Genomic DNA, 25,032 nt, shown 5'->3' on the forward strand with positions numbered 1-25,032 from the left:
TTTTTGCTCTAAAAACTTCTTGCGTCATTTTGGTCATCAAGAAAAAGCATCTTAATATAATAATTTTTAGTAGATATTTTTACTAAGAAATCATTTTCTTGAAAATCATTTTTTGCAGTGTATGTATGTGTATATTTTCAAAAACCTTTTTCCAGATTCGCTAACTTTCAAGGATTTCAAGGACCTGTGGGAACCCTGTTGATTTGTTCCTTTCTAAAACTACAAGACAATTTTACTAAAAGTTTTTTTTTGACCAACATCATCAGTAAATTGATCTTATGTTACCTGGTTTGGTATTTGTGGATATAAATATGTGCACTGTTACAGGCTTGTATATAATGGGGTACGCGAGGTCAGCAGCTGTCACTGCCGAAACTCCCAGCAGCAGGTTGTTTACGAGAAGCAGCTCTATTACTGTAGATTACTGTACTGTGCTGACTTACAGCATTGAGAAGCATAAACAGAGACCGTCTCTCTTTCCCAAAAGCAGGAATGCACAAAACTGTTAGTTTGGACCAGCTCCATGTTAGCTTTCGGCCCCTATTGACAGACGCACACCGAGTCGAATAAGAGTAAACATCTTTACTTAAACCGAAATACAGTTGTCTTGTTTGTCTGGAAAGACAAAGTGTCATTTACAATGCATACAAACACATACAGTAACATGGTCATGCCATCGGTTAGGTGGATTTAATAAAGACTGTAAACTGAGGCCTACAAATGTGTAAAGTGAAACCATTGCAGATATTCGTAGTAAAAAAAGCAGATTTTTAACGAAGATGAAGCATATATAATGTATGAGAGAACAGAGAAAATTTTGGTTTTAAACGAACGTCCTTTGGAAAGCTTTCCAGCTTGTTTTCATCGTCCATGATAATGTTAGGCTCCTAATCTTGGATGTCTCTGTAATTTCAGCCAGAGGATTTTTTCCCCTCAAGCTGTTCATTGTTCTTCTTTCGAAGAATGTTTAATCCTCCAGAGGGGTAAATTCACCGCAGCTGCAGTTTGTAATGAGAGCGTGCTTGTTTCCTTTGCACGCGCGTCTGCACTGCGTCACGTCAAAGCACGCGGGCATCTCGACCACGCTCCCCAACGCCGCTAGAAAAACATGTTGAGCTTTCCTCATACCATCACGATGCGATCAGCGATGGCTGACCGACACTCGACACCCACGCATGTATACACAGCAATGTCAAACCAAACATTTTGTTTGTGCAAAGGCAACATTTTGTTGTGGAGAATATAACAACTATTAAACAAAGCGAAAACTAAAAATTTAGTCTCGGCCAAATAAACAAAAATAGTACAATAGTGCAATTTTTCAGTTTGGTGAAGCTCTTCTCCTCCTCGCGAGGGCAGTTATTGGCGACTTCGTCTCGTGTTGCTCCTGCCTGGGTTCGCTCTGGTCTGCTCCCAGCGCTGACACACAAAAACATCAGTCAGGTCAATGGCACAGATGGCTTCTCTCTACGTATTTATATACACTTATTCATGCTATGGGGTGTTGGACTATGTCAGCAGGTTAAAGTCATGAGACAGCACTTCATTCTGTGTCTTATTCCCCAAGGAGGACCATGAAGGGGCGGTTTCCCGGACAGAGCTTATCCAAGTGCCAAAAATGCATGTATGAGCTGCCACCAAATTAAAAACACCTACTGACATATTTTCACATATATCAGTGCTGTTGATTTGTCTCAAGATGCATACCTGTTTTTGGTAAGGTTTGTTAGTACACTGCAAAAAAATATTTTCAAGAAAAAAAAATCATTCTATTTTTGCCTTGTTTTCAGTAAAAATATCTAAAAAAATTCTTAAATTAAGATGCTTTTTCTTGATGAGCAAAAAGACTTAAGAAAATAAGTCTAGTTTTTAGACCAAAAATAGTGATTTTGTGCATAAAACAAGCAACAAAAATCTGCCAATGGGGGTAAGTAAAATTTTCTTGAATTTTTCTTGAATTTAGTGTTTAAAAAAAGATTTTTTGCTTACCCCATGAAAACAAGACAAAAATACTAAGAATGTTTTTCTTGAAAATCATTTTTTTTGCAGTGTAAAAACGAATTAAAATGTTCCTACTCTGACTTTCTTACTTATTTTTGTCTTGTTTTCAGTACAAATATCTAAAAATTCTTAAATCAAGATGCTTTTTCTTGATGAGCAAAATGACCTAAGAAAATAAGTAGTTTTTAGACAAAACATATACAATTTAAGTGAATTTTTGCTTAAACAAGCAAAAATATCTGCCAATAGGGTGATAAAAAATCTTAAAAATAAGTTTACTTTTTTCTTAAACACTTAATTAAAGAAAAATGTTCTTACACTGCAAACATGACTTTCTTACTTAGTATTTTTGTCTTGTTTTCAGTAAAAATATCTAAAAATTCTTAAATTAAGATGTATTGTCTTGATGACCAAAATGACCTTTGAAAATCAGTCTAGTTTTAGACAAAAAATATAAACTTGAAGTAAATTAGTGCTTAAAACAAGCAAAAAAATCTGCCAATGGAATAAGAAACATTTTCTTTAAATAAGTTTACTTTTTTCATAAACACTTAATTCAAGAAAATGTTCCTTATTCCATTGGCAGATTTTTTTGCTTGTTTTAAGCACAAATTCACTTAAATTTTATATTTTTTGACTAAAACTAGACTTATTTTCTTGGGTAATTTTGGTCATCAAGAAAATGCATCTTAATTTAAGAATTTTTTTAAAAATTTACTGAAAACAAGGCAAAAATACTAAGAAAGTCATTTTTGCAGTGTACCCCATTGGCAGACTTTTTGCTTGTTTTAAGCAAAATTTCACTCAAATTTTATAATTTTTTGCCTAAAAACTAGACGTATTTTCTTAGGTAATTTTGCTCATCAAGAAAATACATCTTGATTTAAGAATTTTTAGATATTTGTACTGAAAAAAAGACAAAAATACTAAGTAAGAAAGTCATGTTTTGCAGTGTTTTAAGGCCTAGTCCTGGATTAATCTAAACCTTGTCTGGAAAAAAATGCTCTAAAATAACTTTTTGGTTTGAATTCTTTGTATTATTAAAAAATTCTGTAGAAATTACAGTATTACTGGCAGCACTTTGCCAGTAACTTACTGTAAACTGAAAAAAAATGATTCATTCAATTTACTAATTTTTTAAGGTAAGTGGTTGCAATCAATTTATTTAAGCTACATTTAAACAACAACAACAAAAAAAATAGAAAAATAAAATAAAATAAAAAACTTTTGTTTAAATGTAACTTAAAAATTGAATAAATTGAATGAATAATTTTTTCAGTGTAGGATTAAATTTATTTATTTAATGGCAACAGTTCGTTAAAAGATAAATAAACATTAAATGGGACATTTCACAAGACTAATATGTAAAATAAATCGTTGGTGTCCCCAGAGTAATTTAAGCTAAAAAATCATATAGATAATTTATTATTGCATGTTAAAAATGTGCCATTTTGGGGTGTGTCCTTTTAAATGCAAATGAGTTGACCATGATGGTGGTTTGTTGAAATTAAAACTCAATTAAAGAGACTCTCAAATTATTTTCTCTCTTTCTCTGCACTAAATGGGAGTGCTGTGGATAGTGCAAATTAAGAGACGGTATTATCCCCTTCTGACATCACAAGGGGAGCCAAATTTCAATGACCTATTTTTTCAGGTGCTAGGTTTACCAAAACTAAGTTACTAGGTTGATGTTTTGTAGGTTGATAAAAGCACTGGGGACCCAATTATTGCACTTAAACTAGGGCTGTGCAAAAAATCGACTGCGATTATCATGCGCGTGTCATCAGTAAAGCCGGTTCCGTGATTAGAAGTAAATCGCCATCAGCTGCTTTCAGATGGAGCGGCATTTATTACACAGACCCGTAGTTCACCGAGAAGCTAGGCAAAATTGCATAGAAAATCGGAATCGATTTTCCTCGATTATAAACCCGATTTTGCCTAGCTTCTCAGTGAACTACGGTCTGTGTAATAAATGCCGCTCCATCTGAAAGCAGCTGATGGCGATTTAATACTAATCACCGAACCGGCTTTACTGATGACACGCGCATGATAATCGCAGTCGATTTTTTTGCACAGCCCTAACTTAAACTTAAATCTGACTTAAAGTCAGATTTTCATGATATGTCCCCTTTAAACATTACCAAGACTGTCTTTACAGGATAAAACTATAAAAAGTACAGCATTATGCAATGTGTTTCTCTGGAACCAAAATTTCAGTTTCCCAGAATGCATTGCATGAGGCTGTTTTTTATCATTTATTCTGTAAAGACAAAGACTTGTTAATGTTTAATATTAATTTTTCTTTGAACAAACTGTTACCAATAAATTCAATAAATATAAATCTACAGTAAGTTACTGACAAACAGCTGCATAACTACATCAATTGTTTTTACAGTTATATGCTTAATATTGTTTTGTCATTGGGTCCAAAATGTATTTAATGACATTTAACATGTCATTATTATACCTGGCATTAATTTTAACCTAAGATGGCACGTTTTAAAGCAAACTTCACAAAAAAATAGTTTAAAGTAAGTTTTAAATGAAAAACAACATGCACTGTTTAAAGACTAAATGAATTTAAAGCATAAACATGTCTGCTGTTAATGTGATGAACTGCACCTGTGCTTACTCTGCTAGGGTTACACCTGTGTAAACTTGAGGGGAACTGATGTCATACACTTTTAAAAACAAACGTGCCTCACGATGTCATAGAAGAACTGTTTTTTGCTGAAAGGTTTCATAATTTTTTAAAATGTAGAAAGCAACGATTCTCCTAAGAGCATTGAAGGAGTCTAGATTCCAATCTGAGGTTCATAGTTCATACCTTCACTTTACGACCCATTTTGTCCTTCCACTTCTGTGCAATAGATGCATCAATAAGCAGCAATCTGTGGGGGAAATGGACCACTTATAAGAACAAAAATATAATGCATGAATATGATCTGAAACTGAATCAGGAATTACCTGGACCTTTCCTCGTTCTCATAACCCATAATAATATATTCCTCATTGGCATTTAGTGGAGGACACAGACACCCAGAGTTATAATAAAGGGTCACTGTCTCTCGAGGAATGTTGACCAGAGAAGATTTAAGAATGTCTTTGACCTCCACGATGGCACTCAGATCGTGGTTTCGAGTCCTTATTTCTTTAACCCTCGCTCGGATGACTGCAAAGAAATGATTTCTTTCATGTGTTGTGTTGTTCTGTCATCATTACAAAACAAGCTTTTAGGGGTTTTTTATGTTTAGGAATAATGAGGAATATTAAGCATAAAAAACTTACAATATGGTAGTTGCACAACATCATTCAGGACTTACCGTAATTGTAATTGTTCCTTTCGTAAGTCTTTTGGGTAAGTTTCACAGACTTGCATTTACAACGATCTAAGAAGTAAAGGTTAGTTACTTTTAGACATTTTAGGCTTCGCTAAAGTGACTCTGCATGGTTTGATTATGTCCAAAAAATAATAACGTACCACTAGGTCCTTTACAGTTCACATTATGTGAATCCATGGGAAAGTCTGGGTTTCCCTCTGTATGAGAACCAAAACTCAGATTAATGTTTCATCCATTTGAGGTCTCAATGTTTAAACGTTTTAATAAAAAAAAAGTAAAAATAAGAATTAAGAATATCTCACCAGGGTTGCATTTTGTAGGGTCTTGATAAGGATTATCTTTAGGAGAAAAAAATAAAATTGCAGAATAATGACAATAAAAATTATTATAAATCACGAACTTTCAATGTTGCCAATATTAAACACAATATTAAAAAAAAAATGCATTAACATTTAGAAGAGATATCCAATTCGACCTGGATTCACTACTTATGCAGAAGCAATAGCATAACGTTGTTGTTATTTTTAAAAAACAAAAATAAATAACCTGGTCCCTCAGCTTTGACTATAGCTTCAGGTGAGATGCAGACTCCTCTGTCATACACCGGCAGCTCCTCGCATGCCAGGCTCTCCGGCCACGTATGGTTGTATTTCTTCATGATCGGCTCACAGCCGCACTTTGCCCGTTCGCACACCGACTTGCACGGCTTGATGGGGTCGTGCTGAAAGTCGATGGTGCATATGGGCGCATACATGGCGCACAGGAAGAACAGCAGGTCCGGACTGCACTGGGTGCTCAAAAGCCCCTCGAACTGCTCGATGGCGAGCACGGCGTTAGCCTGGGTGCTGTGATGGAGATGGTTAGGCATTTTGGTCATGTTCCACGGCATCGTTTTGCACATGGGGATGCGGATGGGCTCGCAGGCCGCCGCCGTGGTGCCTCTGGGGATCTCCAGGAGACACGCGATGGCCAGGACGCAGATGAACATTTCGTAGGAAAACATCTTTTAATAAACCAAGAAACGGAGGAAACAAGCTATTTGTAATTCACCATTGATATTTTCCAGACTTGTGCGCAAAGTGAGGTCTAAAAGTCTTGGTCCCCCAAATAGAAGCTCTTCAAACTGACTTCACCATATTGAAGTCTTGCATAATTCAGACAGAAAGAGAAAAGGAGCTCTTCTTTATAAATTCTCGCTGAAATTGAGGAGCAAAATGGCAAATCTCGTAAAGAAATCGTGCCGCGCAAAAGTCGCCGCTGGGTTACTTCGGGAGCGCGTGTGGTAAGTGAAGTCCAGTCCAGGTCTAGCTGAAAGAAAGTGGCTCGAGGAAGCTGGAGAAGACGGAGAGGAGGAGAAAGAAAAGGCGGTGGAGGTGGGCAGTGGACATAAAACAGCGGGATCTGCTGCTTTATATCCCCCCCGTCTCCTGTTGCGCTATCAAACACGCAGACTGTTGACTTACTGCTGTCATAAATGACTTAAGACAAAGCCCTGTCTGATAACGTGTTTTGATATACATGCATAGTGCTGTGGACATAAGGGAGTGTTAATTTAATGACGCTTTTATCAGCTGTCTGTGTTGATTTGGGGACTAGAAATGTGGTTAAACTAATGCGTAATTTATGCGTCTCTAATGCGTATTTACGCAGGTACGTGTTTGGTGAAGCTGATTGTTATTTACATGAATAGTGCAATTGATAAAACAGTTAAAAAGGTAAGCTTAAGATCAAAGGTCTTTGGAAAATACCAAAACCCAACTGAAAACAGCCTTTAATCATTCATTTGTTCTTGCAAAACCATTAATTTGGTAAACAACGGTGTATTTTACTTAAAACTGACGAGGCATGATGCCATGTATGAGACAAAATGCATGTCACTCCGGCAGGGCCGGCGTCAAGGGGGGGCATTCGCGGGCAGTGCCCCCCCCGAACAGGTTGTTGTGCCCCCCCTAAAAAAGTTTTTTATTACTTTAATATATATCAGTAATAATTAAAATAAATTAAACATTGAATGTTTCATGACTTGTAATGTAATCAAATGAGGAAAATATAGTTGGTATATGTTTTCATTAATTAAAATAGACCAGTTTCTCTGATTGGGTGTATTGCCGCGTCTCACCCGTCTTATGTCTTTAGCATATTTGTGACTTGATACTAGCAACGTGTTTTTTCGCGGCATTTTATGGATCGTGTAAAATATGGATATTAGAACAGTTAGAACGAACCAGCACCGCCTGCTTCATCTTCATGCAAACACAGACTGGCTCAAACTCAGAGATTAGAGGTTGAGGTGGAATTTACAAATCTACAGGACACTGTTTTAAGGAAGTTTAATGTTCTTACACGCCGTCTTCAGCTATTTCAAAGGTAAGTTAGCGTTGTTTTAAATTACGTAAGCTTAAATGTGAAGTGTGGCTATAGACCGTTAACAGCATTATGACGTGATTATGGTAAAGCGGCTTTTTTAAAGCTAGGACGCGGTGTGCACTGCGCTATGAAACCCATTCATTTCAATGGCTTGCGCCGCGCGAGGGCGGTTTGTTGTTGCGTCGAGAGCGCGAGCGCAGCGGAGTTTCGCGCATAGTTTGTGGTCTTTTGCACTTTATATGGGAAATGAGCTGACAGTCTGTACCAGTTGTATGAGTGTGTGCTTGCTGTATTTGTTGTTTTAATGTCTTGTTTTTGCAAGTTATTGTTGCTATTGCGTGCCCCCCGTTGGAAGCCGAGTGCCCCCCTGTTAGTTATGGTCTGGCGCCGGCTCTGCACTCCGGAGAGATACGATTTTGCACAAATTTTGGATGTGTTTAGATTCAGGTAAGCACATTTAAAACTGTGTCGATATCAGCTTTTACAAAGAAGAGAGAAGGCTTTTTTTAAGACCTCATTTTTCATATTAATGCAAAATACATCATGAAATATCACACATGCAACCAATGACTTTTCATAACCTTTCAAGTTTTTTGTAAATTGGTTTGATTTCATTGAAAACAACTCAACTTGAAAAATAGTGATTCACAAACCAAACTTTTGTAGATTTACACTGCAAAAATTGAATTTCGAGAAAAAAATTCTTAGTATTTTTGTCTTGTTTTTAGTAAAAATATCTAAAAATTCTTAAATTAAGATGCCTTTTCTTGATGAGCAAAACAACCCAAGAAAATAAGTCTAGCTTTTAGACCAAAAATATTACATTTAAGTGATTTTGTGCATAAACAAGCAAAAAAATAATAATAATAATCTGCCAATAGGGTAAGCAAATTTTTTGAATTTAGTGTTTAAGAAAAATTTTCAAGATTTTTTTTGCTTACCCCATTGGCAGATTTTTTTGCTTGTTTTATGCACAAAATCACTTAAATTTGATATTTTTGGTCTAAAAACTAGACTTATTTTCTTGGGTCGTTTTGCTCATCAAGAAAAAGCATCTTAATTTAAGAATTTTTAGATATTTTTACTAAAAACAAGACAAAAATAATAAGAATTTTTGTTCTTGAAAATCATTTTTTGCAGTGTATTAAAGTTGAAATTCTTACACGTAGAAATGTCAATGATTTCCATTTCTTCCCCAGGCCATTTAACCCTGATGTTATGTAAAGAATGGATAACAACACAGCACTGATGAGCATTAAAGTACACCAGTCGAACCTCATATGACCTGATGTTTATTCATGTTATGGAAGATACATTGTCATTTCCAAAAATTGAAAACATATAAAACTGGTTAAGGGAGAGGAGGATAAAACAACTGATAAACATTCAATAAATATGTACGAATGTTTATTACAGCTCACAGACAGATACAATGGAGAGTCGATGCCACAAGGCATCATGAAAGTTAGTTAAAAAATTATACTATGCTTTGTACAAACAACACTGGGTTGCTTTTATAACATGTAGTTATGCACAATTCGGCCGTTTCCATCCAAATGAGATGCTGTTATATCCATTAATTTGGCAAATATGTCAAATGAACACAAGAGATTAACAAAAAAGAAATGCAAATTCACAGGAAGTGAGATAGAGAGAAAAAGCACGCAGTAACCCACACATATTAGATCTAGAAGAACAACATCAAAAAAAGAAGAATCACTGTTTCATAGAGGCATCTGTCATCTTAACAAGCATTTAGCATGATGTAAAGTTTTTATAATCCACCCATGCCCTCCCCCCGACATCCCAACACACACAATTAACTAGTTTAGGTTTCCATGTTTAACCATCGCAAATGAAAACAAACCAAAAAAATGGTCAAAATGATATTTAGTGTCCTAGTCCCTGGGATCGAACTCATTTAGTGTAAGTAGTGAATAAACTTTTATCCCCTCATTATTCAGTGTCATAAAAGATTTGATCCCGTAAAAAGTCTTGCACTGGTAAGACAATAAAATTGTAGTATCCTACAGAGAGGAATATGGAATAAGAGCTGTAGTATCCGGCCCTCGGAGCGCTTACGCACAGGTACTCTTATGCGGAAGAGGACACGGACTGCTTGTACACAGCGTGGTAGGCGTTCCGGAGCAGGACGTATGGGAAGCAGGACTCCAAGAGGTCCATGGTGAGGAATGGTGATTCTTGAACGATCTAGTACAGACAAAAACAACCAATTTAAAGATGGATCTCCGGGTGATATTGTGAGATATTTTGCTACGTCTGAGATGGAAACACTTTTCACCTGAAAGGGAACATTTTACAAGACTATTTTAAGATGTCAAATAAATCTTTGGTGTCCCCAGAGTACGTATGTAAAGTTTAAGCTCAAAATACCCCACAGATCATTTATTATAACATGTTAAAATTGACACTTTGTAGGTGTGAGCAAAAATGTGCTGTTTTGGGGTGTGTCCTTTAAAATGCAAATGAGCGGATCTCTGCACTGAATAAAGTATAGGTCTCTGCGGAACAAAAAAGGGGCGTTTCACGATTTTGGGGCATTTTCAAACTGTTATTAGGCGTTTTTAACCATCCAATCAAAAAAGTATGGAAGCCCTGAAAAGCCATACATCATTATTTTCAAACACCTATTTCAGTTTGAAAGCACCCCAAAATTGGAAAACGCCTCTTTGTTCTGCAGAAACCTCCTTCTCCACTAAATGGCAGTGCTGGTGTTGGATAGTGCAGATTAAGGGCCAATATTATCCCCTTCTGACATCACAAGGGGAGTAACATTTTAATGACCTTTTTTACATGCTTGCAGAGAATCAAAACTAAGTTACTGGGTTGATCTTTTTTATATTTTCTAGGTTGATACAAAACCGCATTTTGACCTCGGGCGCATTACCGTATTTTCCGGACGATAAATCGCATAAAACAAAAAGGCGTCATGAAGAGGAAAAACATACATAAGTCGCAATGGACTACACGTCGCATTTGTTTAGAAAATTATTTCACAAAATCCAAGACATTTAATCTGGAAAGGCAAGTTATAAACTAAACAATAGCACGCAGAACAGCAGGCTGAATAGGTGTCTGTACGTTCACGTAACATTATCAGTTATTTACACGATAAACAATAGCATACTGAACATACCTGAATAGGGTAAATGAACAGAACAAGCCAACGAGCATCAAGTTCGCAGGCTCGTCATTCTGCATCACTGAATCCATTGAATTACATAAATACAGAAACAGCATATAGCGGACTCTCGCGGCTGTAGACTGTAATGGTTTCTCTTGGTTCATATGAGTCTAAATTTATTCATACTGACTTACAAGGTGCACCTGACTAGAAGTCGCAGGAACAGCCAAACGATGAAAAAAGTGTGAAAATATGGTAATATTGCTGGAAGTTTGAGCGAGAGGGGGAGTAGTCAGGAGTGGTGATGTCACTGTGCGCCGAGGTCGAAGTGCTGCAAACTAAGTGCTCTTCCGCCATACAATATTAGTTCTCATTTTTATTTTGTGTCTTTAAATAGGAAAACATGGAAGTGTTTGGTGGCTTCTAAATTCATCCCTGTTTGGATCCTAAGGAATGAATGGGCCTAGGCTAAATGCTAACACATTCACGACGTGCCATACAAAGATTAAGCACACACATTAAAAAAAGTTAAATGTCTAAGTTGAGGTAAGAACATGGTAAAATATTGAAAAACGATGGTATTTTCCTTTAGTGCTGCAATCTTTTTTTTTTTTAAATCAGTAATTGAGCAAGTACAAAAACCTCTTTGCCATTATTTGAGTTCAAACAACGTAAAGCAATTATCTACGCATGTAACTTGCAATTTTATGTTTGCAACACAGGTGGCGATACAGAGGGAAAAGTTACGTACTGCAGCTTTGAAAAATCTTTAGTGAAGAAATTCCCTAAGGTTTTTCCCAATTGTAAAAGCAGCGAACACTCACCATGTCCAGGAGCAAGTAAACAGACTCCCGGTTTCGTGTAGTGGTTTTATCCGTCTCCTGTCCGATCTTCAACAGACTGGAAGAGGCAAGCTAAAAAAGAAGAGTAGCAGAAAAATACAAAGATAAATCACTCAAATTTACTCTTAGATAAATACATTATGGGGCGGTTTCCCGGACAGGGATTAGTTTAAGCCAGGATTATGCATTAGTTTAATTAGAAAATCTAGTTTTACCAAACATGCTTTACTAAACACATTACTTGTGTGCATTTTGAGGCAAAACAAATGGTACGGATGTATTTAAAAATATGTCAGTGCAAGTTGTTTTCAGTTTGGAAAACTCTTAAAAATTTTAAGTCTAGGACTAGTCTAATCCCTGTCTGGGAAACTGCCCCAAAGTGTCGATGGTGAATGTGCTGTTAATTTCTTGCAAAGAATCCAAATTTTAAATATGGGATGCTTCAAGACAAAAATGAGGACAACCCAACTTACAGCGAGGAATTCTTTCAGGCGATCCTCTATGCTGCCCTTGTGGATAGTGAAGAGAGCAGCGGCAATCTGGTTTATCGCTTTAGCTAGACAGTGGATGTTGTTGCAGTGACCTAAAAAGATTTATAGAGTTAGCAAACACATGATAATGTCATACGCAATAAAGCACGCGGCCCACCGGACACGGTTCCTTCGTTCCAGTGGGCCGCAGATCAAAGAGCACAGATATGATCTCATTACGGTTCAGTGTGCATCCGAAATGCAAAATTGGTACCTTCTATTGCGGGACTGTACTGCGACATCACGTTGCTGGCCAGGGTCGGCATGGAAACAGCCACAAACACCATCAACAAGCAGGCGATCTTGTACTCCTCCTCTGGGCTGATGTTCTCTGTTACAAACACGGTGAATTGAGTTCATGTTGAACATTGCACCCGGTAATACAGTGAATACGCTATAGAGATCTGAATCCGGACAGTGTCCGGAAAATACGCATGAAGAGCCAAGAAAAACTTTGCGTATGTCCAGAAATTAACTTTTATTTATGTTATTAGTATTTGGGAGTGATTCAATTAAGTCTAGTTTGAGTTGACTGGCTATTTAGATAGTAAACAGAAGACGTTTGCATTTGAGCATCAGGGGAATAAAACAAAAACACCAGAGCTCGCCAAGAGGCCCTGGAGGATTTTCAGCTTCTCCGAGAAAGTGAAAGTCATTCACCGGAAAACTTTGCTCAGTTTTAGAGAACCGTTCGTGAAGTATGAAGCGTGAGATTTATTATTCATTTTGAATAGGCTGTGATGTCTGATAAAGGTTTGATGGGACGACTGCACAAACAGATATTTTGAGGAAGGTACTATAAAACTAAATTCACAAATTAGAAGCTCCTTAAATTTTAAAGCAGTATAGGTTAAACGGGGATCGTGAGTTTCCTAAAGCTGCAGGTATTTGATCTGAAATAAACCATGCTATGCCGTTTATGTCGCAACACGCCAACCAAACCTTTTTAGAGCGTGCAAGCATGCGTCCAAAGTCGTAATACAGAGATTTCTGGTAAATCATTTGGCATAAAATTGTTCTGCGCCTGTCAAGCCGTTTAAGCCGCAAAGTGCCTTCTGGAAAAATAGTTTTTTCAAATACTCCATCACATTTTGGTAAATGCCTATTCTGCAGAAAACGCCGGTGAAAGCTGAAACGCTTTGAGAATCTAAAACAAAAACTCTTTAAATATCTGCATGTTGTTATAAGGGGGCCAACTCGAATCATCGAAAGAACATCTAGTAACACATTTTATAGTCCTCTGACTGGACAAAAATACAGCAATTAAAATAACAATGCCAACAGATATTGAACAAATGCATCTGTGAAGGGTCAGACCGGAAACGCAAAATATTTCGCTGAGTTGTGGCTAGAAGGGATACAGCTAAGGCTAAAATATTATGAAATCTCCCAGGTGAGAGCTGTTTTTATCCTAATTCTATCCCTAAACCTAACCCAACATTTCACTAGATTTAGGCCGTAGCTGTATTCTATCTAGCCAGAACTGCTGTTTTTCATCCTAATCCTACCCCCAAACCTAACCTTAAAACCAACATTTCACTGGATTGAGGCTATAGCTGTATCCCCTCTAGCCAGAACCGCTTTTTATCATCCTAGTCCTACCCCCAAACCCAACATTTCATTGATTTATGGCCATAGATGTATCCCCTCTAGCCAGAACCACTGTTTTTCATCCTAGTCCTACCCGCAACCCAACATTTCATTGGATTTAGGCCATAGCTGTATCCCCTCTAGCCAGAACCGCTGTTTTTCATCCTAGTCCTACCCCCAAACCCAACATATCATTGGATTTAAGCTGTAGCTTTATCCCCTCTAGCCAGAATCGCTGTTTTTCATCCTAATTTTACCCCCAAACCCAACATCTCATTGGATTTAGGCTGTAGCTTTATCCCCTCTAGCCAGAACTGCTTTTTTCATTCTAATCCTACACCCAAATCTTAAAACCAACATTTCATTAAATTTAGGCCACAGCTGTATCATATCTAGCCAGAACCCCTTTTTATCACCCTAATCCTACCCAAGACCCAAGTCTAAACCCAACATTTCACTGGATTGAGGCTATAGCTGTATCCCCTCTAGCCAGAACCGCTGTTTATCATCCTAGTCCTACCCCCAAACCCAACAATTCATTGATTTAGGCCATAGATGTATCCCCTCTAGCCAGAACCACTGTTTTTCATCCTAATCTTAACCCCAAACCCAACATTTCATTGGATTTAGGCTGTAGCTTTATCCCCTCTAGCCAGAATCGCTGTTTTTCATCCTAATTTTTTTTCATCCTAAACCCAACATCTCATTGGATTTAGGCTGTAGCTTTATCCCCTCTAGCCAGAATCGCTGTTTTTCATCCTAATTTTTTTTCATCCTAAACCCAACATCTCATTGGATTTAGGCTGTAGCTTTATCCCCTCTAGCTAGAACTGCTTTTTTCATTCTAATCCTACACCCAAACCCAACCTTAAAACCAACATTTCATTGAATTTAGGCCACAGCTGTATCCTATCTAGCCAGAACCCCTGTTTATCACCCTAATCCTACCCAAGACCCAAGTCTAAACCCAACATTTCACTGGATTGAGGCTATAGCTGTATCCCCTCTAGCCAGTACCGCTGTTTATCATCCTAGGCCTACCCCCAAACCCAACATTTCATTGATTTAGGCCATCGCTGTATCCCCTCTAGCCAGAACCACTGTTTTCCATCCTAATCTTAACCCCAAACCCAACATTTCATTGGATTTAAGCTGTAGCTTTATCCCCTCTAGCCAGAATCGCTGTTGTTCATCCTAATCTTACCCCCAAACCTAATCCTAAAACCAACATTTCATTGGATTTAGCCATAGCTTTATCCCCTCCACCCAGAACCATTGTTTATCATCCTAATCCTACCCCGAAACCTAACCTTTAACCCGAAATTTCATTGGATTTAGGTCATAGCTGTATCCCCTCTAGACAAAACCGCTGTTTTTCATCCTAATCTTACCCCCAAACCCAACATCTCATTGGATTTAGGCTGTAGCTTTATCCCCTCTAGCCAGAATCGCTGTTTTTCATCCTAATTTTACCCCCAAACCCAACATCTCATTGGATTTAGGCTGTAGCTTTATCCCCTCTAGCCAGACAAAACCTAACCCTAAACCCAACATTTCGCTGGATTTAGGCTGTAGCTGTATCCTATCTAGCCAGAATCACTGTTTTTCATCCTAATCTTACCCCAGACCCAAGTCTAAACCCAACATTTCACAGGATTTAGGCCGTAGCTGTATTTCCTCTAGCCATTTAGAACCATTTAGCTGCATAACGAAGTTCAAGTCTGGTGAACTCTGACCTGCAAATTCGTATCACGTGGAGAAACGTGACCAGTAGAAAACCAGTGCGTCGCAGCGTGACCTTTCTCTCTACTAAAAAGCAAAGACAGACGAAGCGTCCACGCCCATATTCACAGCAACGTTAGAAAAATATGTCCATGCTCGAAGTCTAGTGTGAACGCCCTTTAATGCTGAAATTTACCAAATGCTATCTAAAATAACTTACCAGACTTCTGAGAAGAAAGGGCCACTACAAGAGCGGGGTCGATCTCACAGGGCAGCCCTGCGGCAGAAGACAGCTCGTACACGTTCATGGCGACCTGTGAAAAAAAGTTGTTTTTGTTTCGGGTCCAAAGATATAGTATCAGGAATATAGATGAAGAGTTTGGTTCCAAAACGCGATAAATGCCATTTAAAAAAAGTGTTACCACCAAAATCAATATTGTATCAAATCAGTATTCAAAAATACATTCTTAATTTTACGCAAAATCCAATTTCCGTTGTGTTATTCTGTCATCTTTCCTCCCTTTTATTCCAAACGGCAAAAAACGCCAGTCCTCCTTCTCTGCAGAATGCAATAAATCCGCCTAACCAATCACAGCACACCATTCCACGTAGTGTAAACAATAAGGGCGGGGCTTTGAATACACACAGAATTCTAGTTTTCCTCCTCTACTTTGTACTTCGTGATAAACAAACAAAAACAAAACAATACTTTGATGGCATTGATAAACCTGTGGTGGTTTTCTGTAACGGGAAAAAACGTAAGCCATCAAAATCGAATAATTTACATAAGAGGCACTCGGGCGAATAAAAAAATGCCGGCATTTTTCATGTTATTATAACCTTAATATGCTATGTGAAAGTTTGTAACGGAAAATAGTGGTTTTCATCTTGTCACTTTCTTGGGATAGAAAACACATTTTTTGGATTTTTTGGATTTATTGCGTTTTGAAACCAAACTATTCAGATATGATATACTGTTGACAGCAAGTGTGATGTCACCTACCTTCATGTCAGTTTCACGAGGAATGTGGTCTTTGAAGTCTTCCACAGAGCTTACTAGGAAGGGAATGTGGCATGAAAGTACCTGGAGAAAAGGCCGACAGCTGTGGTCAGAACTTATTTGCTTGAGACGTCTCTTAGTATAAAAGCTATTTGAGCTATTAAACATATTGGAGAGATTACAAACTTAAAAGTAGTTCACCTAAAATCTGAGGAAAAAATTTTATGTAATTGAAAATGTTGCTTTCGACACTAATATTTTGAGCTTTTTTGTGAAATACAAAATTAGAAAATCTTATTTGAACGGATCTTCCTCATATACGTGATTTTTTTCTGCCTTTTTCCAATAGTTATATATATATATATATATATATATATTTTTTTTTTTTTTTTTTTTTATTGTTTTTTTATATTTTTTATATTTATCATTTATGTATACATACATCTTACAACCAACAAGACAAAACATAAAAAGAAATAATAAAATGGTTGCCTAATTCTAATAGTGACAATAAGTCATAATAGAAAATAAAATTATAAAATAATTATTGCTTTTATAATATATAATGAATAAAAGCACAAAACATAAAAAAAACATACATAAAAAGGGTAAATAACATTTACAGTATCAATTCCAATACGCTGACCCCAATCCGATTTTAATAGTTATATATTTAATGATGTTAATAATTTGCTTCTCATTGTCATTGATTTTTATGGCCAAGCTCCAAAAAAGACTGAATGCACAGTGAATAAAGTTGTCAAGTTTCATAAATATTTTCCTTTAGGATTGGAGCAGCATTAAATAAATGATGAATTTTCTTTAAGAAGTGAACAGTTGAAGTATAATTTAGCAGAGAGATGTTAATATACGGTCCATGTTCAGACAGTGAGTGTAGCGTGACTCATGTGTGTGGATAACTTACGTCTCGAAGGGCTTCCTGAGCCAGAGAGCGGAATGACAAAATCACACCGATGATGGTCATCCGTTTCAGCACGCTGTCCACCGCTGTAGAAACAGAAGACAGGTCATATAATATCTAAAAATAGGTCATTTTCTTCATAGACAGGGCACTAAAAATAGGTCTGCAGGTGGTTTGTAAAATAGGCCACATTCCTGAGATTAGATTTCAGTTTAGTAGCTCAGCATAATAATACAGCTGTATGAGCTGTAGCAAATCCCTCCAAATAGCTCTGTGCGGTGGGTCCTGTCTGCTTGAGGCGAGGTATTACAGTTCATACAGCTATCGTCTAATACAGGGGTTTTCAAACTTTATGATGCCAAGAACCCCCCAATATGATGAATATGATGCTTTTGTGAGAAGACCCCTTCCTACAATAAATATAAGAATTTACATATTTTATGTATGAATAAATCTTGTTTCATTTCAGCTTTACAATTTTTGTACCTTTCTTTCTCAGAAATTTTCTGGGGACCATAGGCCTTATTCAGTCCGCCACCATGTTTATTTCAAACCGAAGCTGTGAGGGATGGATGTTGTGTATTGTTTAGTACTGGGATGCTGGTCATCTAGTCCTCAAAACGTAGAAAATACATTGTTTTACAAATTTTCACAGGACAAAGAACCTCAGAAAACGTGGATTAAATTATAAGAAAGATTTGACCTCATTTGAGATGAGAATAGCGCACTGTGTATTGTGTAGTCTGTTTTGATATTATCCTGTTGGCTAATTGCTAATTTCTTTGTAAGCATGTTTACTTTTCTTTAAAACACCAATATAGTGCAACAATACAATATTTTATGACATCAACTAAGTATACATCTCAGTTGGAATAGATCATAAAAGTATGTTTTGTTTTTTCAAGACAAGAACATTGACTTAAAGCTCACATAACACAAAATCGTTTTTGCAAATCTACTGTTAATCTTGGTTACCTATAGAGTAGTATTTCATCCTTCATATGTCCAAAGAGTCTTTCGTTTTGTCAGATTATTAAAAAAACAACTGACATTCCAGTTTTTGCCGGAAAAAGACGGACACTTGAAGGCGTATGGTGGAAGGAGCTGATGAGTTGCGCGTATGCGCAGCCTTTAGATACTAATCTAAGAGCTGTGAAATCGATGGAAATCAAACTTAAATAAAAACTTTTGTAAATAACTATGGCTTACAGTCAGATATAGCCTTGCACATATGATACAGAATCGGATACTGAGGCAGTAATTGATCAACAGGAACAACAACAGCAACGATTACTTCTGGACGCCTCTATCTGGTAATCAATCATTGTTTATTTATCCGCTATTTTAATAAAAAAAGTGTGACGTAAATCTTGATGTGTTTTTTCTGCATTTGCCCGTTTAAAAGGTGTAAATGTCATTAAGTGCAGTACAATGCCAACTGAAGCGGAAAATGTTTGCTGTTGTTCGTGTTGTTTACATTACATGCACGTATGCACTGATTGCAAACAAAAGACGTGAGATTTTGATTTACTTGCACCTGTGGTTGCAACTCCTAAACAGTGTCTTTTAGAGTTGGGACTACTTAATCAGTTGTAAACAAATGGCAAATCCATTCGCAATTACGTTGCTTTCCGGGAAAAACTAACTGCATCCACTGTTGTCTTAAGACATGGAAAGCTAAATAAGGTTTTCTTCTGCTTACATCCAAAAACACACTTCTTTTGTCGAACCATCTTGATAAAGCAAAGTTACTGCGATGCTGTGCAGTGCTACCGATGACTTCTACTCGACGGAGCAATGCTAATGCGCGTTCACGCTCTCATTTGACGTGCAGGCGTGCTTTTCTGTGGATAAAGGCCCATAAAAGGAATATGGGGTCAGTCAGTTGTAACAGATACCCCGTTAAAAAAAAACATTCTGAAACTTGTAGGAAAAAGGAGGCGTGAGTTTGGCCCAGAAATACCCGGTCTCAAGCTTAACTGTTTTGACACTTTGCTTATGTTTAGCATGAGGGCTACAACTCTTAAACTGTGTTAATAAGTCAGAATGCATGAAATTGCATTAAACCCCACTTTAATAACGTGTGATTGACATGATTATTGTTAGAGGTAAAACCCATATGAACCCCCTAAAGTTTTGGAATTGGAGATAAGTACTTAGGACTACATCAGTGTTTCTTTTTTTAAAGCATGCATACAATATTAGAAATTAATGATTCGCCAACATGCTAATAACAAAAATTACGTAGACATTGCGCTGCTCTTATCTCAAAATTTTAACAAACCATGATTTCTGAGGTTCTTTGTTCTGTGGAAAGTTGTAAAACTGTGTATTTTCTGTGTTTTGATGGCTGAATGACCAGCATCCTGGAACAAATTAATAGGTTCTGAACGTCCATCCCTCACAGCCTCGTTTTGTAATCAACATGGCGGCAGGCTGAATAAGGTGAATGGGGGTCCCCAGACCCCAGTTTAATAACCCCTGGTCTAATACAATACTTGTCATAGTGTGCTATGGAGACTATAAGATGTGACGATATGGTAATGATTTAAGTGATTCAGAGCCAATTAAACATTTGTGACCCTATCTGCGAAAACAAAAAAGTCATTTTTTATGACTTACTGTTTTCTACATAAAAAAATCCTACACAATAGAACATTATAACCCTAATATTGACTGAGTAAAATTATGTCAAGATTGAAATTAAAAAGTGAATTCAATGATTGAAATGAGCCTGCATTTACAGACAGGTTCACATTTAAGGAAAATAAAACTTTTAGCCACTGGATCTTCAATATGCCCTTTCTAACGTATTCTAGTGTTTCTCCAGCTAAACCATTAAAAAAATACAAAAAGGTGCAAAAAATATCAGTGTTGTATAGTTACAGATATAATTTTGTTTGTACAAGAATAAATATTAAACATTGTGTTTAGAAGTTTGCTTGTAATAGGAGGCAAAAGCCCTAAGATAGGAACCCACATGTGAGCCGTTTGAAAAGCGCTGCCATATGCTCCGGCTTGTCAAAGCTGGTCCTCATCTGAGTCAGAACCTCCACGTTGTCCACCACAAGTTTCTGTAATGCGACAGAATCATGCAGGATGTCAATAATCACAAAAAATCATTTTAGAAATCATGGTTACGCTGTCAACAGGGTCAGTAGGGTTGCCAGATTTAACGTCCTTAGATGGCCATGTCACTAAGGTCAAAATGTATGCAATGGACAAGGTCAGTAAGTGAAACTATCACAATAGTCTCATGCCAACACACAGTCTGTCTTGTGGCTTTACTTTTAAAACCATGCATTTAAATGTTTACTGCTTGGTCCTGCGCCTTACTGTAACCACAATATTTGCTTTTTTAATTTCATACCCGACATATTGAATCCTTTTAACACTAGTAGCTGATAAAAATCATTTCAGAGCGAGGACAAAAAGCACCAGCTTGCATGTCTACAAATGATTTGCGTAAATCAAGCACTTTGAGAGAAAACGTGTTTCATGTTAAGACATTTGGTGAGCATGGTGCAGAATAAAAATGCTAACTAAAACGGTTTAACTGATTGTGATTGTGGGTCAGATAGGAAACTTTTTTCTTCTCCAAATTACTTTCAGCTGAGGGAGAAAGGTTTGCAAGTTAGAAGATCACTGACGTGTGCCAAAGCTGCGTTTGCACACTTCGGTTGGCTCTTGCAATTATAACACGGAGGGCTGTTTCAATTACATACATTGTGCATGTGTAAACATGAAGCCGTTGAATCAAAAAAGCAGGCCAAGAGAGAAAAACACTTTATTCCTAAACGATTGTGTCAGAAGTGCACACAATAAACCATTCATACCTTGTAAATAAGCTTGCCGGTAAAGTAAACTCTTACTTGGTTCAGGTTTGATGGGCATAGTTGCCGTTAATCCATCATTGCTTGACAGCTCAAATTTGCTGTTGTTTAAATGTTTTCCAATAACTCTTCAGGGTAAATGCTACCAAAAATCTGTTCCCGGTAAACAGGCCACATGGATTCCTTGTCCACGGAATTCCACTGAAAGTGCCACGGAATTCCAAGGAAACAGAACACCCACCATACCGAACATATTCCAACTATCGTGTGCGGTGTATCAAATATTTCAGCTAATTGGTGCATTCAGTATGAATAGCTTACAAATTAGCTTTGTTTTAAAGTCTTTATCTTCAGGAAAAAATACTTGTGACAAATTGTGCATAACAAAAATTGTGCGCATGTTGGCATAATTTTTTTATCAAAGAGATAAATGAGCCAGCACTACAACAAGCCCACTGTTTTGACAATTCACCCACAAAACCTTGTTCCTCACCTTGAGCTCGGCCACTTGGGAAGAGATGTGCCACATGAGGCTCTCGCTGAGGAACTTCATTCCGTACGGGCCCAGCAGCTCAGACAGGGAACGCATTTCTGGACGATGAAGCAGAGAAAAGAAAAATGATAAAATATTTGAAGAAAACATCTCGACTGAGACCTCCATAAAATCTTGGAGCATCTATGCCAAGTGCTGTTAATCCTCACCGGATATGTCAGAATACTCCTCGGCATTGAAGGTTAGCTCATTCTCAGTGGGAAGGTTCACAAAGGCCTTCATAGCTGGAAAGTAAGCGATGTGACCGTTGCTCACCTGCCGCAGAAGAGTCTCCAGATACCTGCGCACAGATAAACACAAGGCTAATGGTTCACACAGGCTCCTTTCCAAAACTTGAGCTGACTCGAGCCTTTACATGAGGTGTTGCTTTGTATGTAGACCATTTAAAATGAATAACATCTCAATTTGGATGCCTCCCAGCTGATGATTTGGACCGGTTGTGCTAAATCCACAATGTGCAAATATGTGGGTCCCAGGACTAGAATTGATAGTTATTGTAAAAACTTTGACAATATGGCCTTCCTAGACATCCTAGAAGTCTCACCAGTTGGTGTAGAGGCTGGTGATGGTTGGTTCTCCATGGCTGTCCAGGTGTTGGGTCTGCTGCAGCAGAACATTGTTAAATACTCGGGTGATGTCGATCTGCACGTAATTCTCGATGGACTGCAGCACCGTCATATAGGCCCGGACGCTGGTAAGCAGCTCTGATGGTTTGGCAATCTCCTGCGTGGCTTGGTTGTACATAGTCATTCCCACAATGGACCTGAGCAAGATACAGACACGGTCAACACCAAAATCGTTACACTGTGTTTCTGATCTTATTGTGCACAATGCACATTACACTTATGATAAAGTTTAAAGGCTTTCATAATCATTTGTTACCCTGGAACACAAAACCATAAGGGTCACATTTTTTGAAATTGAGATTTACACATAATCTGAAAGTTGAATAAATAAGCTTTCCTTTGATGTATGGTTTGTTAGGATATTACATATTTGGCCGAGATGCAACTATTTGAAAATCTGGAATCTGAGGGTTAAAAAAATCTAAATATTAAAAGGGGACATATCATGAAAATCTGACTTTTCCATGTTTAAGTGCTGTAATTGGGTCCCCAGTGCTTGTATCAACCTAGAAAATGTAAAAAGTACAACCCAGTAACTTAGTTTTGGTAAACCATTCTCCACAAGCATGTTAAAAAAATAGGTCATTGAAATCTGGCTCCCCTTGTGATGTCAGAAGGGGATAATACTACCTCTTAATCTGCACTATCCAACCATGGCACTGCCATTTGGTGCAGAGATCAACTCATTTGCTTTTAAAAGGACACACCAAAAAACAGCACATTTTTGTTCACACCTACAAAGTGGCAATTTTAACATGCTATAATAAATTATTTATATTAGGGATGCACCGATAGGATTTCTTTGGGCCGATACCGATAGTGATTTAAACAGACAATTTCTGGCCGATACCGATATTAAACACTTGTATACAATACTATACAGTTGGTCTATTAGCTAGTTTACTTTTGCATCAAATAATTTTTACTGAACATGGATTTGATTTAATTAACATTCAACTGACCAACATAATAAGAGAGGCACAAATTAAGCTAAAACAAATATAAGAAGACAGCATGAAAACCAAAATGTGGTTTTTGCTATTCAGCATTTATTTTATTAACAACATTAACTCTTTTTTCTTTTACATATAATGGATTTCTTTATGCAGTTAATTAATAAACAATTGGTATCGGCCTTTCTCGTGCTATTGCCGATATGCCGATGGTTTCAAATTCATCAAAAATCGGCCGATAAATATCGGCGGCCGATACATCGGTGCATCACTAATTTATATGGTAAAAAAAGTATTGTGAAATGTCCCCTTTAAGAAAATTGCCTTTCAAGTCGTCCAAATGCTAAAGGAGCAACACATATTACTCATGATAAATAAATTTTAAATATATTTAGGGTGGGAAATAAAAAAAAATCTATAATTTTGACCCATACAATGTATTGATGGCTATTGCTACAAATATACCCGTGCGACTTATGACTGCTTTGAAGTCCAGGGTCACATTTATCAAAATGTAAAAACTTTATTATTTGCATCTCTTATGACATAACCATGAGGTTGGGGAATAAATAAAAATTCAATTTATAATTTCAATCTAATCCAACAAACTGTGTAAAATCCCGTCAGAAAAAAATCAAGTCCTGCCTTACATCACACAAAATGTTAATCTGAATATGACTATAAAACAAATAGTTTGACAATTAAAGGGGGCATTACACAAGACTTTTTTAAGGTGTCCCCAGAGTATGTATGTAAAGTTTTAGCTCAAAATACCATCTAGATAATTTATTATAACATGTTAAAATTGCCACTTTGTATGTATGATCAAAAATGGGGTGTGTCATTTTAAATGCAAATGAGTTGATCTCTGCACTAAATGACAGTGCTGTGGTTGAATAGTGCAAAATTAAAGAGCGGTATTATCCCCTTCTGACATCACAAGGGGAGCTAAATTTTAATGACCTATTTTTTCACATGCTTGCAGATAATCGTTAACCAAAACTAAGTTAATGGGTTAATCTTTTTCACATTTTCTAGGTTGATACAAGCACTGGGGACCAAATGAAAGCACCTAAACATGGATAAAGTTTGATTTTCATGATATGTCCCCTTTAAGATGAATAAACAAAAGTTTAGAGTCGTTTCAAAGGTTTTCAACAAAAGATTACAAAACAAACATTTAATCTGGAATTACATCCAGATTCAGTGTTGTCTTTCACAACAGCTTTGGTAAAAACTGACATTACGTAATGCTGTTCGTGTAGCAACAGAGGACACCCTGAACATAGCCATTACAACAATAATAACAAGAGTGTTTATGAACAACAAACCGTGTCTATAAGCCATTGGATGGAAACTAGTAACGTGTTGGGTGATGAGATCTGCTAACCGGGTCTCTCACGACCACGCAAGGGGCCTGGGAGAGAGGGGCCAGCCAATGCATCCACGTCAGAGTTTTGAAGCCCACAGTGGAAAATACCTGTTATTCCTCTGCCCCGTGTTTATTTAGTTGGACAAGCGCAATTCTGGAACGGTGTCAAAAATCTTTTTAAATCTAAACTCTCTCCGCCAGTCCAATAAATTACACAAATCGAACAATAAACCCA

General features: G+C 37.2%; 2 protein-coding genes across 9 annotated transcripts in view; both read right to left on the bottom strand.

Annotated features, from left to right (window-relative positions):
* Nucleotides 1-567: 567 nt before the first annotated feature.
* frzb (frizzled related protein) lies at nt 568-6,734 on the bottom strand. The gene is made up of 7 exons (XM_065252246.2): nt 5,889-6,734; nt 5,645-5,680; nt 5,483-5,539; nt 5,325-5,390; nt 4,969-5,173; nt 4,829-4,892; nt 568-1,419 (listed from the first exon to the last, which is right to left on the bottom strand). The coding sequence occupies exons 1-7, from the start codon at nt 6,343-6,345 to the stop codon at nt 1,360-1,362; spliced, it is 945 nt and encodes a 314-aa protein (XP_065108318.1). The 5' UTR covers nt 6,346-6,734; the 3' UTR covers nt 568-1,359.
* A 2,251-nt stretch (nt 6,735-8,985) lies between these two features.
* nckap1 (NCK-associated protein 1) overlaps nt 8,986-25,032 on the bottom strand; it is a 58,889-nt gene continuing 42,842 nt past the window's right edge. For all 8 annotated transcript variants that reach the window (XM_065252241.2, XM_073811921.1, XM_065252239.2 and 5 more), the window contains 11 exons: nt 22,391-22,609; nt 21,996-22,126; nt 21,787-21,884; nt 20,441-20,534; nt 17,464-17,546; nt 16,542-16,622; nt 15,759-15,852; nt 12,441-12,557; nt 12,170-12,279; nt 11,679-11,768; nt 8,986-9,920 (listed from right to left, as the gene is read on the bottom strand). In XM_065252241.2, the coding sequence (XP_065108313.1) occupies nt 9,804-9,920; nt 11,679-11,768; nt 12,170-12,279; nt 12,441-12,557; nt 15,759-15,852; nt 16,542-16,622; nt 17,464-17,546; nt 20,441-20,534; nt 21,787-21,884; nt 21,996-22,126; nt 22,391-22,609 (1,234 nt within the window). In that variant the 3' untranslated portion in view covers nt 8,986-9,803. The remainder of the gene's footprint in view (nt 9,921-11,678; nt 11,769-12,169; nt 12,280-12,440; nt 12,558-15,758; nt 15,853-16,541; nt 16,623-17,463; nt 17,547-20,440; nt 20,535-21,786; nt 21,885-21,995; nt 22,127-22,390; nt 22,610-25,032) is intronic.

This window comes from Paramisgurnus dabryanus, chromosome 15, assembly GCF_030506205.2.
Source record: "Paramisgurnus dabryanus chromosome 15, PD_genome_1.1, whole genome shotgun sequence".
Classification (NCBI taxonomy): domain Eukaryota; kingdom Metazoa; phylum Chordata; class Actinopteri; order Cypriniformes; family Cobitidae; genus Paramisgurnus; species Paramisgurnus dabryanus.

Bases quoted from the DNA above. Each gene is read 5' to 3' on its own strand.
- frzb (XM_065252246.2), bottom strand. From the start codon at position 6,345: ATGTTTTCCTACGAAATGTTCATCTGCGTCCTGGCCATCGCGTGTCTC. The intron at 5,681-5,888 runs GTTATTTATTTT...TTTCTCCTAAAG, and splicing joins AGTCAAAGCTGAGGGACCAG to ATAATCCTTATCAAGACCCT. The intron at 5,540-5,644 runs GTGAGATATTCT...GTTCTCATACAG, and splicing joins CCCTACAAAATGCAACCCTG to AGGGAAACCCAGACTTTCCC.